At 41.5% G+C, this 18583-nt stretch overlaps 1 protein-coding gene across 4 annotated transcripts; it reads left to right on the forward strand.

The window, feature by feature from the left end:
• The first annotated feature begins 1218 nt into the window (after positions 1-1218).
• Positions 1219-17304, forward strand: ncoa5 (nuclear receptor coactivator 5). Of its 4 annotated transcripts, none has more exons than XM_023997330.2 (11): positions 1219-1335; positions 5226-5515; positions 5924-6031; positions 7767-7833; positions 9396-9668; positions 9762-9871; positions 10396-10525; positions 10854-11056; positions 15347-15551; positions 15868-15953; positions 16092-17304. In XM_023997330.2, exons 2-11 carry the CDS (start codon positions 5344-5346, stop codon positions 16847-16849), a joined length of 2112 nt encoding a protein of 703 aa, XP_023853098.1. In that variant the 5' UTR covers positions 1219-1335; positions 5226-5343; the 3' UTR covers positions 16850-17304. The 4 variants fall into 4 exon arrangements, with proteins under 4 accessions (XP_023853098.1, XP_023853099.1, XP_023853101.1 ...); XM_023997331.2 differs by having other exon boundaries at positions 9762-9865; XM_023997333.2 differs by lacking the exons at positions 5226-5515; positions 5924-6031.
• The last annotated feature ends 1279 nt before the right edge of the window (positions 17305-18583 follow it).

The following is an 18583-nucleotide window of genomic DNA, read 5'->3' on the forward strand; positions in this document are numbered from 1 at the left end:
CTTTTATTTAACCTTTATTTAACTAGGCAAGTCAGTTAAAAACAAATTATTATTTACAGTGACGGCCTAGGAACAGTGGGTTACCCGCTTGTGGGTTAACTGCCTTAACAGATCAAATTTTCTATACTTTCCTGTCCAAATTAAAAGCCGGATGTGGAGGCCCTGGGCACGTGGTCTGCGGTTTGTGAGGCCGGTTGGACGTACTGCCAAATTCTCAAAAATTACGTAGGAGGTGGCTTTTGGTAGAGAAATGAACATTCAGTCAACAGCTCTGGTGGACATTCCTGCAGTCAGCATGCCCCCCCCCCAACTTGAGACATCTGTGGCATTGTGTTGTGTGACAAAACTGCACATTTTAGAGTGGCCTTTACTGTCCCCAGCACAAGGTGCACCTGTGTAATGATCATGCTTTTTAATCAGCTTCTTGATATTGCACACCTGTCAGGTGGATGGATTATCTTGACAAAGAAGAAATGCTCACTAACAGGATGAAAACAAATTTGTGGACAACATTTGAGAGAAATAAGCTGTTTGTGTCTGTGGAACATTTCTGGGATATTTTATTTCACATCATCAAACATGGGTTTATATTTTTGTTCAGTATAAATGGAGAAAAAAAATCTTAACATCCCGCATCCTCACACAAAACATATAGTGCTGGTATAGTGCTGGTCTATGATGTGCTTCTCTCTATATTAACAATTTAGGGCTATGGTGGATGGCATGTAAAAATATATATAATTGCCCCAAGGGGTGAAATAAACTCTGTCCCGCAGACATAGGCCAGGGCTATTATGTTTCATGTGAGGATGGCTTACCCAGTGCCCTCCCAAACCCTGAACAAATGTTATAAGCACATTTAGTCTATTTTGGAGGCCTGCCAGCCCTTCACCGGCACCCTGGGGTGATTCAGGAGAAGACAAGGGAGCTTGTTTTCTTTATTGTTCTACACAAGTACCATCAACACCTCCTGTGGTGTCAGGTTACATACTGACTGCTACTGGTCCACTGTCCATCAGTTCAACCTCAGCTTATAAGATAATGGAGTTTGACGTTTAACATTGTAGCACTGAAGAATTCAGATAGGTGTTTATTGTATTATTACGCATTAAAACATAAATTGACCTTGCAACAAGACCTCCTATACAGCAGATGGCAGTATTGACATAATACAAACACGAGGCACGAGCCCATTGCTTTAAAAACCACACAAGAAGAAGTCAGACGGCCATTATTGTGTGGCGAAGAAGGAAGGGGAAGCTGTTACGGGTGGTCAGAAGAACTTACTGGAGGACATCAAACCACTGCAGATTTTTGGAAACCTTAATGTTGAAGGTAGGAGTACAATGCTGATTATAATAAACTACACCGTGTTCGTTAGTGACTAGCTACAGCCAGTTAGCTAGTTARCGTTATTTCACCGCCCTAAGCTGACCAAGCTAGCCAACATGGCGTCCCGTCGCAGAACAATCGCTAGTCCCGTGTTAGCATCTTCTTGGATATTAGTGGGCCATGATATGTAGCTAGCTAGGCCTACGCCCGCCGTCATTCATTCAAGCGCTGTAAAGTAACGCTAGCTAGCTAACGTTAGTCAGTCGAGGTAGGGTAGTTAACGCGGAACTAGTTAGTTAACATTACTACTTTAGGTAATGAGTTAGCGAAACCTGCTTTGGGTTCAGTGATTCATTAAGTCTAGTTATTAAATACAGTAACGTTAGTTCGCTAACGTTTATAAAGTTAGCTGTCGTTATCCAACATTAGCCAGTCAGGGCATGACGACAAGCTTGCTGTAGCCTCCCGCCAACAGAGAGCAATATTAATGGCGTCTTTTTGTAAGGACTAACTCCGCCATGGCTCGTTGGTCAAAAGCTAAGTGGGTTTTGGATGGTTTTTGGATAAACACYGGCTTAATACATATGTCTAACGTTTTATTCGATGATATAATCGTTATCATTTAAGGTGTGAATTTTGAAGTGATGAGCGGCCCAAATATATCACGATATTTTTCGTATTTTATATTTTGGAATAAGTTTTATAATTTGCTTTGAGTTGTGCATGACCGTAGGATGGCAACCAATGATTTATATATATATACATACATACACACACACACACTAGATGACTGACGGGGAGTTGTTTGAAAGCCACCACGCATCCATCTTGGCGCTCTCCCATCGTTGCAAAAAATATTTTGTAAGCTTTAGAAATTGTATTTTCTAAAGTCCCATTTTTTTTGCCACGTTTATTCTATTGGACATCTTTAATGCATACTTTTAAATATGTGACCTAAACATGAAACATTTCCTTCGAGTATATATTTTTTGATGGTACTAATCTAACTGTCCCCACTAAAACAACATACTTTTGCCCTTTAAACATTTTAAATAAAATACTTTACAATTCCATTCATTCCTATGGGCAGCTGCATTTCTAACGAGTGACATTATGGATTAGCAATCCAGGGTTTATATAAATCATTGGTAGCAACACATACTGTACATTTTATGTAATTTCATGGTGGCTTTCTCCATTCTGATTCTTTATACTGTTCAATCAAACCTCAACCAAAAGTTTATAATTTCCACACTGCCATATAGGGCTACATGATATTGGCAAAAAAAGTCTAGGCTTTATTTTTAAAKAAATATTGCGATTTGGCTTGCGGTTTAGATCAAWAAACTTGGGTGAACTGTTGGATTCATGGAAATAGAATGGTTATTTTAATTTTAAATATACTAGTGGATACTTTGAATACAATGTTTGACATGACAACGAATTAGAAAGCCAGGGTGGTTTTGATGATAGAATTAGGAACAGAATACTAAAAGGATCTCTATGGAGTCATTATTGTGACAGGGTAGGAACAAAAGTGTTGGTCAGTATTTCCCAGGGGAGTGGGACCCTAAAATCTTTGGCTACATTAAATGTTTTCTCATACTTCATGTAGCTAACATTCGTGCTTCGCCTATACGTCTCTGATTTAGAAGGTACTGTTTCACAAACATGCTGATTTAGGCTTACACAATCACTGGTATCGGGATGTCTTAGCTAGCTATGTTAGCATTAGCGGCAAACAATTTATTTTAGCCACAACTTGCTAAGAAAATATAAACTAGCAGTTTGCAGACTGTAAGATACACAAACTGATAGTGTAATTATAGAAAGCTTGTGGTTTTATATTAAGAAGCAAAGTGGAACGCAGCATCATTGTCATCAACATATTGATGCATCTGCTTCATTGACCATGCAGACTGAAGAGTGAACGTCGGCAAATGATCTTGTTGTCGAGCAACACCTGCGCTCCTTGAGTGACGGGGCGAGACTTGGTGTGCGAGGAAGAGAGATGACTCAAGTAGCGTAAACTATAAACGGAGTGGCTTATCACATTTAACAAACCAAACATTGAAATACCGCTATAGAAGGTAAAGTAAAAAACGCAAATCGGTCTGTGCATCTATACCGGTGTAGATGGTAAAAAAAATACCTAGCCCTATTTTGATGCATATATGTAATAAAGCTCATGGTAACAGACTGATTATCTCATAGAACAAAACGTAGAAGATCTCCTAAGCCTGTTTTAACCTCTGACCTTATTTTTGGCGTTTATGCCAAAACCACATTCGTTTCGCCCATAGGAATGGCTGAATGAACCAGAGYTAACTAATTTCGGGTTTTAGGGACTACAAGCAGGCGAGGTCTATTAGCTGCTTTAGCAATGCTGGTGTATTTACACACTAAAGTTGGGCTGCAAAAAACTGAGCAGTCCACGGGATGCCAGAGGTTAAATACAATTACATTTCAGGTTGGTCCCCCACAAGTTATTCCTTTTTTTTTGCACATATTAAGCACACGCAGGACTTTTATTTTGACATGAGGTAAGCCGAGTGGAAGTGGGTCTAGCACAGACCCACATTTGAGTCTGTTGAATAATACATTCCTTTACCTATTTTGTCTAACCCCCCCTTTTTATAAGGACCAACCACAGGCAGAGTAAGTTTGAAATGTTATGTGTTTTTGCAACGCCAAGTGTGTAATTGCACCAGCGTTGCTAAAAGCAGCATTTTGCCAATGTAAATGTTTTGCTATTTTGTTAGCTAGCTAGCAAGCAATAACGTCATATGACAATAAGGATGGTTGAAGTTTAGAAGTTAATTTGCCTGCTAACAAACGTTAGTTATCTAGCTAGAAGGCATATGCATTAAGCCAGATGGCTACGCCGGGAGGAAGGTATATCCACTGCCTCCAGTTACACGTATGTGTGTACTTTCACTCTGACCTGTAAATATATTGGCTACGTGTAGCTAATTATACCACTCAGTTTCTGCGTAATAAACAGTAGCGGTAATGGAGGACCAGTAGATATAAATGAGGTGGCCTACATGAAAGAAATACAGGGAATTATTTGGCTGAAATATTAACCAGTTGTTCTGGAGGAATACGAGTAGAGGTGTAACCTAGGGTTGCTAGGACTGAAAGATGCTAGGAAGAGCCCAATCATGACTTGCCAACACACAAATTGCTTACAAAGGGTGTACAAGCCCTAGTTTTTAGCCCTTTTAACAACGCCAGAAAACACTTTACGGTAACCTTTCCTACCTGTGTCAACCCCCAATCTGGTGGAAACTCCCTCCAGTCTAGGCCTATGCTTTTAAATCCCTGTAGGGAATTTTGCTATTGTAGATGCTATGGCCTAGCTATAACATATTGACTGTTCTGAATCTTAATCAAACATTTGCAGATGGTGACATTTCATTCCTAAGAACAAAAAAACTGACTACAGGACGGCCTCATCTGTCCAAACTTTTCTGTAAAGGAATCAGCTGTTTTGATTTACAGCCTGTTGTCATTGTATTTCAAGTGGATGAATGTCTTTCAGCGGATATACAGAACTTACACTTAATTATCCGAATAATCATTCTGAAAGACTGGCAACTTCTTTGCATTCAAAGAAGACTAACCTAAAATATGATATGATTCACCCTTCATTTATTCAACAGTTTATATCATCAGAGCTTCTCAAAGTAACAGTTGTGATCATAATAACCAAACGCAACAAAGAGGGCATTGAATGACTGTCATGTCCTAATTTTGTTGAATTTCGTAGGAATTTGTTTTCTCTTCCTTAGAGTGCAACCTAGGCGTAACTATTTGGGGCTCTGCTGTGCTGAAACATTTGATCCATGGGATTTCTCTTCTCTTTTTCTTTACCACGCTGACATTTTTAGGACCTTGGAAACAACTTTTGAGCACACGCGCAAAAAAAAAGAGGAAATTGAACAGTACCCCAAAAAATTTACGCCAAAGAAAAGAWTCACTAAGGTTGGGATCTAGCCGAGTAGCGCCATGTCTCACAGAAGAAGCCGCAGTGGATCGCCATCTGGCCCTGTTCGCTCATGCACCAACAGCCAAAATCCCCGCGATATGGAGAGGAGGATTTTTGTGGGGAATTTACCGACATCACTGATGGACAGGAAGGACATGGAGGAACTGTTCAGTCCCTACGGGAAGATTCATGGTTAGTACTTAGGCTACCTACTAGGAAGGAATACACATTTCATCCTCAATTTTTGAGCATCATTCGTCTTATTGAATTTAAGGAGTCATGATTCTTTAAATGTAACTCTTATCTAGCCTAATTACGATTGTATTGTTTTTGGTTACAATGCAGTAGCCTAATATTAAACTTGCCCAAGATAAAGCTGTGATCAATTCAAATGTAGATTCATCTTAAAGAATCACAACATTTTTGGGATAAAGTTTTGTAACCTTGAACCAAATTCTGAACATTGTACATTTCTATTTCAATGCATAACTTTTTTATAATATCAATTAAACTACCCTTAGAGAGGAAATCATAAGTTTTAAACCTGGCCCTTGTTTCCTTTATATGAAATCAAAACAACAAAAATGTTCCTTTTTCCAGCCTTGTCCATGTTCCAAGGGTACGGATTTGTGCAGTTTGAACGTGTTGAGGATGCAGAGGCTGCAAAGGCGGGACAAAATGGTCGCCCTTATAAAGGTTATAAAATAGGTAAGAGTTCACTGTATTAGATGTGACTGTCCAGCTAACAGTCTTAATTACTGAAGGGGAGCAATTTTGTCTTGGTGTTCCTGTCACTAATGCCGAGAATACGCTGTACGATATTAGAATGATTAACTCATCCCAGATCATTTGATAAGATCAGAGTGAAATCTTAAGGTCGGCGGCGAGAACAACGTCTTAACTGCTCCTACGTACTCCCGACAACACTAGGACCCTTGGATGTTTTTCCTGTCATTGCTCGTGCAGTGTGACAGGTAATGTGTTCAAATTCCCCCCAAAATACTGCACTAGCCCATAGAAATGCATGATGAGCGGATGACCTGGTCAGCTACGAAGACTTGTGCAGTAGGAGACAACAGCCTACCAAGTTCTCCAATTTAATACTTTTCTGTTTGTCCAGCACTCTCAATATTTGCTATAATAAGGGGTTTTCCCATTTCTTTGAAATCACATAGCATATATCAGTTTAATATTACAGTATTCTCAGTTAACCCATAGCTAAAGTCTTGCGTAATTGGTCAGATGCTTGATTTGTATGTTCTGGGTCCATATGTGTTTAAGCGAAGAGATTGGAACCGTAACGATGAGCTCCGCCCTCTCTTCGCAAATCTATGGGCCAAATGCCCCGCCCCCTTCTGAAATTTTAAAGATGCTAACACCTACAAAATCATGATTTGACCAAGTCACCAGAACTAATGCCTGTTTGATATGTCATGCAWRCCGTTGTATCATGACAGATCTACGGTACCATTTATGTTTATGTAGTTTGTCCACTAGAGATTAAACATAGTTAAACAGTAGGCCTATTGTGCAGTGTGGCGTCTTCCACCACACAGTATGTATCCTCTTCTGAAAGTGTTAGGTCAAGATTGAATCGCTGTAATAACATTCAGTGGCTTATTTAGATATTAGGATTTTAAATTGCTCAATGTATTCCCAGCAGAAGCCCCAGACTACAATTTAGCAGCTTTACTTAAGTTATAAAACTGTKGTTTTCTGAATAACTATGAATGTTTAGCAAGTGGGGCAATATACAATGTAATTTTGAAAAATTAGTCTGCTCCAACCAAGAACAGTTTTGTTGTATACATTACATTTTAGCTCCGCATTTGCAATGACATTTAAACAAAATAAATGATTTAAAACTTGAAATTGCTACCATGTCTTTTGACTACCGAAGGATACACTTAATTGTCTTTGAACAATTGGAAGAAATATTGCAAATTTGAACAGACTTCAGAACGCACACACAATGCTTCTTAAGAGTGGAAGATTAACGTGTTCGGCTTTGTGTCATCAGTGTAGTGTTAATGTTCTCATTGACATAACAGTTAGATTTTCCTTTGAACGCTTCATCTCAACTTGATTTTATTTTAGTAGCTGAGTCAAAGCATCCCAGATGATTCTCATTCTCAACTAAAATGGAAATCATCCTCTCTTCAAAAAATACCCATCAAACTTTTCATGCAATATAACAAGGGAAGCCATGTAAAGACAACTTGGAACCTGGAACATTTTCGCCCTCTCGTCCAATTAGATATTTTTTTTTTTTTTTTTTTTGGAACAATCAATTTGGATTTTCATGCTTGGAAATCTGGAACTCAATTTATGGATCGGGAAAGTGAGCGGCGGGGTTACATTTCATGGCACTTAAAACCTTTCGCTTCATTGAGTTAATATCTGTAAATGTCATGTTGAACGTTTTTGATTGGTTTATTTTCAGCTATAAATATGGCAGCGGAGCGACAACGACAGAATAAAGCTCAATCCCGGCCGAGCCCTCCAAGAAGGTAAAGTAACGCTAATGGGGTATGAAGAAGTACCAACGTTTCAGCTGCTCTGGTAAAATATGTTTCATGTCATTTGCCCCGAAGCACATTGGCAAAAACAGCTCGTTAAGAGTTTCTCGGCGTTGTGTTCAGTTAGCGGTAAAATATTTCACGTCACACACACACAAAGAAAATCATGAAATAAAACAACATTCTGAATTTAGTTCTGTGTCCTTTGTCTTCTAAAGATGTTTGTTTTCACAATTTCCCTGTTCTGATTAAGCCATATTTAACTAGACAAAACAATAAAAATGGCATCCCGTTCATTTCAAAGGAAGTTGCTTAAAAGCTCTTCAGCATAAAATATCACCGGTACATGCGGCGCCATCTTGCTTCACCGGACGGTTGAACAAATGCTACGCCATGCCTCACCCTTGTGATCGGCTCGGCTGTGTTGTCAGCAGCATGGCAATAAAGTKAACTTAATTATCGATTATTGTCTGCGATGGGAAACAATCGGTCTCAATACTTTGACAACCTGAATTATGTTTTGAGCACAACGATTTTGGCTTTTTAAAATTCTGCTTAAAAATGCCCAACAGATACATGTCGTTCTAGACTAATARCGCCCCCAACCACCATGTAAATTCGCTGTGGGACGATTCTGGCAACGCCTGAGGTCTAGATAAGACTGATTTTAGGTGTCATGTCTGCTTCTGCATAGTTAATCAATGTTCATAATTGGAAAACGGTTGACTTTGATACGCAATATCGACATCGACAATATCAAAATATTTCTGTGATCAGTTATATTCTGTTTGAGTACAAGTCTTTTATTTCAATCTAGTTAGCCCGTTTTCAAAAACATTTGAAAGTAGGTGTCAGTTGTCAGCTAACAAAAATCTGTATAGACAATAAAGAATATTTTAATGTGTGGTAATTTTTTTTGTCTCAAGTGTTTCCTGTTGTGTTTTGCGTACGCTGATTTCATTGGCGATTTGCTTGMTAGGCACTCTTGAGAATGCTTGATACTCGAGTATTAATGCATTTCTATAAATTAATTTTTTACCTCCGAAAACACGACCCTTTAATCAAAAACACATTTTAATATGGAGCATGTGTACGTTTTCATGTGATATATCACTTCTCAAATTCGAGCAAACCCGATGTCAGGTATTTTTAATTTAAGGTTTTCATTGCGTTTAAATATGGTTTTGAACTCCCTGGAAGTTTTTACGAAGACTTATGTTAATGGGAAGGACAATTTCAGTGGAAAGACGTTTCTGCTGTGACTTGGAATTGTTAGCATTTGCATCACCGGCCATCAGGTCATTGTGATAAATGTTAGGTGGGGGGGTTTCACATTTTTTCCGTCGTGGAATCACACTTGCCCCAATGTCAAGGGGAAATTATGCGTTAATTCGTGGAGTCCTTGAGAGGAGCGCCTTCACTGCTTTATTGTGTGCGTTCTAAATAATTAACAAATTTCATTTGATTCTAATGTTGACATTAAAACCAAACCATTATGTTAAAGTAACCCAATCATCCAACATTTTTCACTAAGGCTTTGTTTGTTCTTCCAGGGATCCATATGGAGGTTATGGAGAAGGCAGGGAGCCCCGTCCTCGCTCTCGCTCGCCTATGCACGGGCGCGACTCTCGTGCACACCGGGGTAGCCGAGAGCACTCACGGGAGCCTGGCCGTGAGCCTCGGCACCCTCGTGACCATCACGAACCGCGAGACCCCAACTTTGACCGCTACCGCACATCCGAGGGCAGGGACAAGGATCTCAGGGGTGAACCTCGTGGAGACCCTCGCGGTGAACCTCGCGGAGACCCTAGAGACCCCACATTCAGGTGACCGGTCTGGCAAAGGGCCATCCTGAAGGAACATTCTCTGCCCTATTCCAAGCAACTTTTAACCAACGATTGCTCACTTGTGTATTACAGAGAGGAGGGTTATGATCGATATTACCGTGGTGGCGCAGATGAGCACCACCGCAAGAAGGAGGACCCGTACAGGGATCCATGGAACGGCCGACGAGAACCTGAAGGTAAAGGTAGTAAATCAATACTCTTAAATGCTTACAAACGGCATTAGTTTTTGCTTGGTACTAAGTGTTCCATCTTGACTGCTGACTGGCACACTTTTATGGTATTAATGGGATAGTTTGCGATTTGGACAATTTAAGCCTGTTTTCTACTTACCCAGAGTCAGATGAACTGACGGATACCACTTTTATGTCTGCATGCAGTTTGAAGTAAGTTGAATGTAGTTTCTGGAGTGATTGCTAACAATCACTGGAAGTCAATGGGATCAGATAGCTGATTTCATCAACTCGTCCCAGAAACTACATTCAACTTACTTCAAACTGCATGCAGACATAAAAGTGGTATCCATGAGTTCATCTGACTGGGTAAGTAGAAAATTGCTTTTCTGCTATAATCTCAAACTTTCCTTTTAACAGCAGACAATTGAAATGAAATAAATAATAATAGATACTTTCTGATTGAACTATCCCTTTAACTTGTATACAAATTGAACTGTCAGTGGTAAGATAATGTAAAGACTGGTCTTTTTCAGATGACCGCGTGCGGGTAGAGGAGCGGCGGCGTAACGAGCTCTACCGTCAGTACTATGAGGAGGTCCAGAGACAGTATGACCGGGAGCGTCCAGTTGACTGCTCAGTCATTGTCGTCAACAAGGCACAAAAGTAAGTCCATGATTAAATCCTCWACATTACCACTCAGATTAAGTGTGAATTGAGTCTGTGTATTTGATTAAAGATTATGCATGCAGCAGGGCGGGCCAGATGCAGCCCACGGGCCAATTTTAATGTGGTCGTCTTTGTAAAAAAAATAAAAAAAATCTGACACCAGCCCTTTTGACAAATAAGTTGTGTACCCTTGGCATACAGCCTAATTGTCACACAAGACCTTCCATAGTAATCTTCTTCGCAAATTGATTGTAGCCATCTTATTGTAAACATGAGTGGATAAGCATGTGGCGTGTTTCCTGTAGTATCCACTTTGTCCTTGCAGTAGGGAGTATGCGGAGACGGTGGGGCGGAAGGTGCGTGACCTGGGTATGGTGGTGGACCTCATCTTCCTCAACACGGAGGTGTCCCTGACCCAGGCGCTGGAGGACGTMGGCCGGGCGCGCACCCCTTTCGCCATAATCATCACTCAGCAGCACCAGGTGCACCGCTCCTGCACAGTCAACATCCTCTTCGGCACACCCCAAGGTAAGACTTCTGGTTTCTGCTGCCGGGACTGACTGGAATCAGTGCAGCGTCTTAATCCTGCTTTGGGGGGGAATGACAGGTGGACATTTTTTGTTCAGTGCTCAACTTAAGCTTGAGGTGTTAAAATTAACTTGTTTAACCTTTCACGAGTCCACAAACCCGGATCCGGGATCCCCCCCATCACAAAAGCTGACTAGCATAGCCTATGCCAAAGTTACAGGGATATCATAAATAAATTGCAAAATATCAAGTCCAAGACACCAAATGAAAGATACAGATCTTGTGATTTCAAGCCATCATCTTGATTTTTAAATGTTTTACAGGGAAGGACCACATATGTAAAATCTATAGCTACCACTTAGCAAAAGAACCACTTTTTAAAATCCACCATTTTTTTACTGCATCAGTAGCTATCACAAATTCGCACCAAATAAAGATTAAATAGCCACTAACCAAGAAACAATTTTCATCAGATGACAGTCTGATAACATATTTATTGTATAGCATAGGTTTTGTTAGAAAAATGTGCATATTTCAGGTATAAATCATTAGTTACAATTGCAGCCCCCATTACAAACTATCACTAAAATTGACAGTAACTTACAGAGCCATCGTGTATTAGCTAATTACTCATCATAAAACATTTCTTAAAATACACAGCGTACAGCAAATGAAGACAACAGATCATGTGAATATAGCCAATATGTCAGATTTTCTAAGTGTTTTACAGCGAAACACAATATAGCGTTATCTTAGCTTACTAACAGTCAGTCACACAGTAAACATTGATTCATGCCAAAAATAGCATATACGTTATAAACCACCAAACGCTATTAATTTTCCACTACCTTTCTCAGAATTCTTCAGATGACAGTCCTGTAACATCATATTACACAATGCATATAGTTTGTTCGAAATGTGCATATTTAGCCCGCACAAATTCGTGGTTACACAACGTGTTTAGTGGGCAAAAAAATCAAGCAATCTGTCCGGCGCCATTTTGGAAAGCACCTAATCTTATCGAAAAAATTCATAAACTTGACTAAAAAAATACAGGTTGGACAGCATTTGAAAAGAAATTAGTTCTTAATGCAATCGGAATTTAACATTTTTAAAATTAACCTTACTGCGCAATACTGGGTACAATACAGGGGTGCGATAGCGCAACGCTACATGGAAATAATTGGCGTTTAATACATTTTTCTTTTTTCAACAGAACAACGTTTTATCAGCATAAATAGTACTATTTAGCTGAACTCCCATCAGAATCTTGTGAAAGGTGTCCGTTGGCCAAAAGAATCGTTGCTGGGTTGGAGAATGTTCCCTCGACGTTGCAATTAGCAGGTACAGAATGGCATTCGAGAGAGAGACACCCACGTTTCTAAGCGCCATGGAAATAAATACCTGAAAATCGCATATACTGACCTAAACTGGTATAATTCGGTTCAAAATAACAAGAATTATGATGTCTTTAAAGCCTATAGCGAATTAAAACAGACCGGATTTCTAGGAGCTAAAACCAGACGTTCTAAAAGACATGCAAGACCTCTTTGCGTCAGCGCGAAGTCCCGAAGGTCGGACACCTCGGTTCCAATCAATTTAAAAACTTTGGGAATACGTAGGAACGTCATTTCAACTCTCCCTATTCGCTAACAGCCAGGGAAGGCGTATGCAGTGCATCTCAAACCAATAGAAGACAGCAAAGTTAAAGACAAGGTCTCAAAGCAGAATGATAAAATTTCCCATTCTCACACAGACATAGGAAAGTGCTTCTAAGTCGAGTTCTGTTTCACTTACAGACATATTCCAACGGTTTTGGAAACTAGAAGAAGTTTTCTATCCAATAGTAAGAATAATATGCTATTGTATGAGCAAGAATTGAGTAGGAGACCGTTTAATTGGATACACATTTGTGCTATGTCGAAATAAGCACCCCCTAGTGGCAAGAAGTTAAGATGCATTCTTCTTGACACTTGGTCAAACTCATGTACCTACCTGATTGGCTAGTGTTGAGGCAGTATTAAGTAAAGCTGAAACCCAGGGTTGTTTTTCTAATGTCGTAGGTAAGTGTTCTGTCGAAAGAACAGGCAACAGTATTTACTTTTGGTCTTTTGTCTTATATATATATATTACACTGCTCAAAAAATAAAGGAACACTTAAACAACACAATGTAACTCCAAGTCAATCTTACTTCTGTGAAATCAAACTGTCACTTAGAAGCAACATGATTGACAATAAATTTCACATGCTTTTGTGCAAATGGAATAGACATAAGGTGGAAATATAGGCAATTAGCGAAGACACCCCCAATAAAGGAGTGGTTCTGCGGTGTGACCACAGGACCACTTCTCAGTTCCTATGCTTCCTGGCTGATGTTTGGGTCACTTTTGAAGTGGGCGGTGCTTTCACTCTAGTGGTGGCATGAGACGGAGTCTACAACCCACAACAAGTGGCTCAGGTAGTGCAGCTCATCCAGGATGGCACATTCAATGCAAGCTGTGGCAAGAAGGTTTGCTGTGTCTGTCAGCATAGTGTCCAGAGCATGGAGGCGCTACAGGAGACAGGTCAGTACATCAGGAGACGTGGAGGGGGCCGTAGGAGGGCAACAACCAGCCACAGGACCGCTACCTCCGCCTTTGAGCAGGAAGGAGCACTGCCAGAAGCCTGCAAAATTACTCCAGCAGCCACAAAATGTGCATGTGTCTGCTCAAACGGTCAGAAACAGACTCCATGAGGGTGGTATGAGGGCCCGACGTCCACAGGTGGGGGTTGTGCTTACAGCCCAACACCGTGCAGGACGTTCGGCATTTTGCCAGAGAACACACAAGATTGGCAAAATTCGCCACTGGCGCCCTGTGCTCTTCACAGATGAAAGCAGTTCACACTGAGCACATGTGACAGACGTGACAGTCTGGAGACGCCGTGGAGAATGTTTTGCTGCCTGCAACATCCTCAGCATGACCGGTTTGGCGATGGGTCAGTCATGGTGTGGGGTGGCATTTCTTTGGGGGCCGCACAGCCCTCCATGGGCTCGCCAGAGGTAGCCTGACTGCCATTAGGTACCGAGAGTGAGATCCTCAGACCCTTGTAGACATAATGCTGGTGCGGTTGGCCTGGGTCCTCCTAATGCAAGACAATGGCTAGACCTCATGGGCTGGAGTGTGTCAGCAGTTCCTGCAAGAGGAAGGCATTGATGCTATGGACTGGCCGCCCGTTCCCCAGACCTGAATCCAATTGAGCACATCTGGGACATCATGTTCGCTCCATCCACCAACGCCACGTTGCACACAGACTGTCCAGGAGTTGGCGGATGCTTTAGTCCAGGTCTGGGAGGAGATCCTCAGGAGACCATCCGCCACCTCATCAGGAGCATGCCCAGGCGTTGTAGGAGGTCATACAGGCACGTGGAGGCCCACACACTAACTGAGCCTCATTTTGACTTGTTTTAAGGACATTACATCAAAGTTGGATCAGCCTGTAGTGTGGTTTTCCACTTTAATTTTGAGTGTGACTCCAAATCCAGACCTCCATGGGTTGATAAATTTGATTTTCATTGATCGTTTTGTGTGATTTTGTTGTCAGCAAATTTCAAAACTATGTAAAGAAAAAAGTATTTAATAAGAATGTTTCATTCAGATCTAGGATGTGTTATTTTAGTGTTCCCTTTATTTTTTTGAGCAGTGTGTATATATATATATATGTGTGTGTGTATATGTATCTAAACATACCTTGTGAAATTGCCAGTAATCACAAAGTCGTTACAAACTGCTTTTATCATCTGAATCAATTGACCTTTTGTCAAATCCCACACAGTTACTGTGATGTTCCAATAAACTTTTGCCGTGAAGGGAAATTGAGCAAAAGCAGGAAGTCAAAATGCTAAAACAGTTGAATGCACACAACCACTTGCTGATCAGACTCATGTTTGTTACAGTGGGCTGTTATTACAGTCACTTCACAGGAAGGTAAAATAGCTAGCGATGAATGACTCATACTCTAAAAACATGCCCAGATGTAACTAGATGTAACTAGCTAATATACACTTGAAAGAAATGTGGACGATTTCAGTACCCCAATTGCGCCGATGAAGTATTTAATAACCAAGAGCCCAAAATTCTTTGACAGTCTATTGACAAGAAGTCCATGCAAACTAGATGAGCGAAGGCTGATCTAAAAACTACTTTACACTTAGTAGTAGTCACAGCCCTGCCATGTGTTAGGCCTGTATCCTACATTTTAAATTACTCATTTATTTTCTTTGCCTTCAAAAAAAAAATGTACACTCCTAGAGCATCGCAACATGCCCATGGAGGATGCCATGGTCCTGGTGGGCCACAACTATGACTCCTTCAAGGTGGAACATCGTGAGAAGGAGCGTGAGGAGATCGCTCAGAAAGCTGCCAAGATGGCTGACGATGTGCTGATGAGGGAGCATGAGAGGGAGGGCCACCCGGTCACCCTGCTTCCTGCCATCACTCTGCTGTCTGAGGGCAGGTCAGTCATTCTGCTTACACACACACTCCTTATTTCAATACTGTATATTATACTGTCTTAACAGCCCGTTCTCTTTCCATTTCACTTTAATCCGTCTCGTTTTCTCCCACTGGTCTCCCTTCATCTCTCTCTTGTAGACTGTCTCATTGCTTATCATTGTGCTGATGTTACACATGACAATGCTCTTTGTAAATTCCCACCCAAACCGGTATGAGGAGAGAGGCTCGGAATGGTGCAGTTGGGATTGTGTGTCACAGTGGTCTTTGGCTGTTCATGTGTCTGACATGAAGTGCGTCTTCTGTCTTTGACGTCCTAGGTTCCTGACTCCAGAGGAGCTGGATAGTCTTATAGAGTATTTGAGGGTCAAGAGGGAACGCATCGTAAGAGCCGACCCACTTGCAGGTAAGGCTTTCTCAACTTTGCCCTCAAGTTGGGCTTGAAAGAGGTCCCCTAAGCCAATGCTGGGTTTTGCCCCATTTACTGTAGTTTACAGAATTTAACTCCTAACAGAAGAACACTGACTGTTTTCTTCCTCTGCAGCAGCGCATCCCCCGGCGACGGCAGCCACCCACGAGCCTCCTCTCCAGGCCCAGACGATGCCCCCTGCAGTCCATCCCGGTCACGCACCACCCCCACACAGTGCCCACTCTACCCACATGAGCATGCCGCCGGCCCCCAACGCCACCTCTAACAACCAGCAGGAGCTGCAGGCTAAGATCCTCAGCCTGTTCAACAGCGGCGCCGGGGCATCGGCTTCCGCTGCCAGCACCGCCATGGTCCCKCAGTCCTACGGCTCCACCATGGGCATCCAGTCCACAGGCCTCCCCATGTCCTCAGCCTCTCCTGTCCCCAAAATGGTCCCCACACCTTCCCAAGTCCCCAACATGATGGGTGCCCGGCCTCCCATGCGCCCAGGCCCGGTGCCCCTCGGCATCCACCAAGGCTATGGGTCGCCTACAGGCCGCATGGCTGCCCCTCAGGGGGGGCAGAGACCTCCTGTCTCAGGGGGAGCGGGCATCAACTTCGACAACCCCAGCGTCCAGAAAGCCCTTGACACGCTCATTCAAAGCGGACCCTCTCTCAACCACCTGGTAAATGCTGGGAATTCGGCATCCCCCAGACCAAGTCATGGCATGGGCCAGGGCATGGGCCAGGGCATGGGCCAGGGGATGGGCCAGGGGATGGGCCAGGGGATGGGCCAAGGCATGGGTCAAGGCATGGGTCAAGGCATGGGCCAAGGCATGGGCCAAGGCATGGGTCAGCCTCCGCCCATGGCAATGTACCCTCGCCATTACTGATGATTCCCCTCATAATGTGACCACACCCAACCCCCGAGTCTGCAAAGCAGCTTTTGTTAAATTAATTTACCACAGTTGAAATGTGTAGATGTAGACTGATATTTTCTGTTTCTTCTTTTTTTTTTTCATTTGTAAATGCTTTTAGAGGACCCTTTTTTACCCTAGGTATTGTAATGACAGACCTCGGTTATTTGGTAAGACTTATTTGAAAGTCAGACATTTTCGGTTGTAACCAGTCTCTCCATTTTCTGGTTAGTGTGATTTGTTGTAAAAAGTTAATTGCATGTCCGAAGATATTCAGGATTGTGCTGAACTTGTTGTTCTCGGCTCAACCACAATGTTTGATGGCTAGATCTGGTGTCGGTGTGGGCTAGTTCTACACAGCAAAACTTTTATACAACTTCCTGTGTGATTGTACTAGCAGTGCTCCTGAAATAAACAATTTTTGAATGTGACATTGTGTGGTTATTGCGTACTCCTTGAGTAGTTTCAAACATCAAGGCCGGGATTCAATCAGATAGCGTGTTGTGTGCTTATACAGCTTTTAAAGGCAATTTCCGAGTGAGCTGACATACACAGATTCCATTCGCGCTGCATGTGGGAACGTTCCCTTTTAAAACCCGAGATCCTATTGAAACCCGGCCAAAGATCATTATTCCAATGACTCGCAAACAAAGCTGTAATAAAATGGTATTGGTTTATTGCATTTTGTGCTGACAAATCTATAAAATGGAACAGGTATCGCCAGAAGCTATAGAGATGTAACATATAACTTTTTTTTCTTCTTAATATACCATGATACACAATAGAGAATAGTTTTTATTTAAAATATTTAACACTGACACAAAATTAACACTGACACTAACTGTTTTGGGTTTATGCACAGAACCCCTCCCACCCTTACCCCCCTGTGTTTACAAGTGCACATCGTGTACACACAGCCACAGAACTGAAAACACAGGAACACTACTGCTCTACCAGAATACTTGTACAGTACCAAGGAAGAGGATTAKGGTTTTGGAAGGGAAAAACAGGTTCACTTGGTGATTTAAGAGTTGTATATATTCTTTATCTACAGCCATTCCTTTTCCAAACATTTATAKATTTCTTGCACAACAGGAATTGACGACAAACCAAAAATGTCTTTTAATGCTTTATGTTGATCTGAATTGGTGGAATTGTTTTGTAATTAGTTTCAAAGGGACATTCATGCTAAGATTGACACCATAGCAGAAGCTTACGGGTCAGAAAGCTAGACCATTAGAAGAACATGGAGAATGCTGGTCATGGCTCATTGGATGTTTGTAGTATTTGGACAAATACATGATCATTGTCTTTAAGTGTTTGTGTTTTGTAATGTTTACCTTTTGCATTTTTTGTTTGACAAAATCTGAAAATATTTTGTTTTTGAAACAATGGTGTATTTCATTTTTTTTGTAGGGGGGGGGGTAGCTGCCAATTTCTGAAACACCTCAGGAGCCCTCTGTGTGTGGAATCAAGGCAAAAAGATGATTTGTCATCTAATCTGAGTTTGCATTTAATTCAGTGGTACATAATTTCACAAGTGTTAACTGAAATATACTTTGGTAATCCATTTATCTGCAGATATATATTATATGAAACAATTGATATAAGATGTGGAGGGACCTCTGACAAAGTGAATAAAAATAGAATCCTGTAACTGATATATTCATTTATCTTAGATGCAAACAATTGTTATCCATTCAGTCTAAA

The sequence above is a fragment of the Salvelinus sp. IW2-2015 genome, linkage group LG11, assembly GCF_002910315.2.
Source record: "Salvelinus sp. IW2-2015 linkage group LG11, ASM291031v2, whole genome shotgun sequence".
NCBI lineage: Eukaryota > Metazoa > Chordata > Actinopteri > Salmoniformes > Salmonidae > Salvelinus > Salvelinus sp. IW2-2015.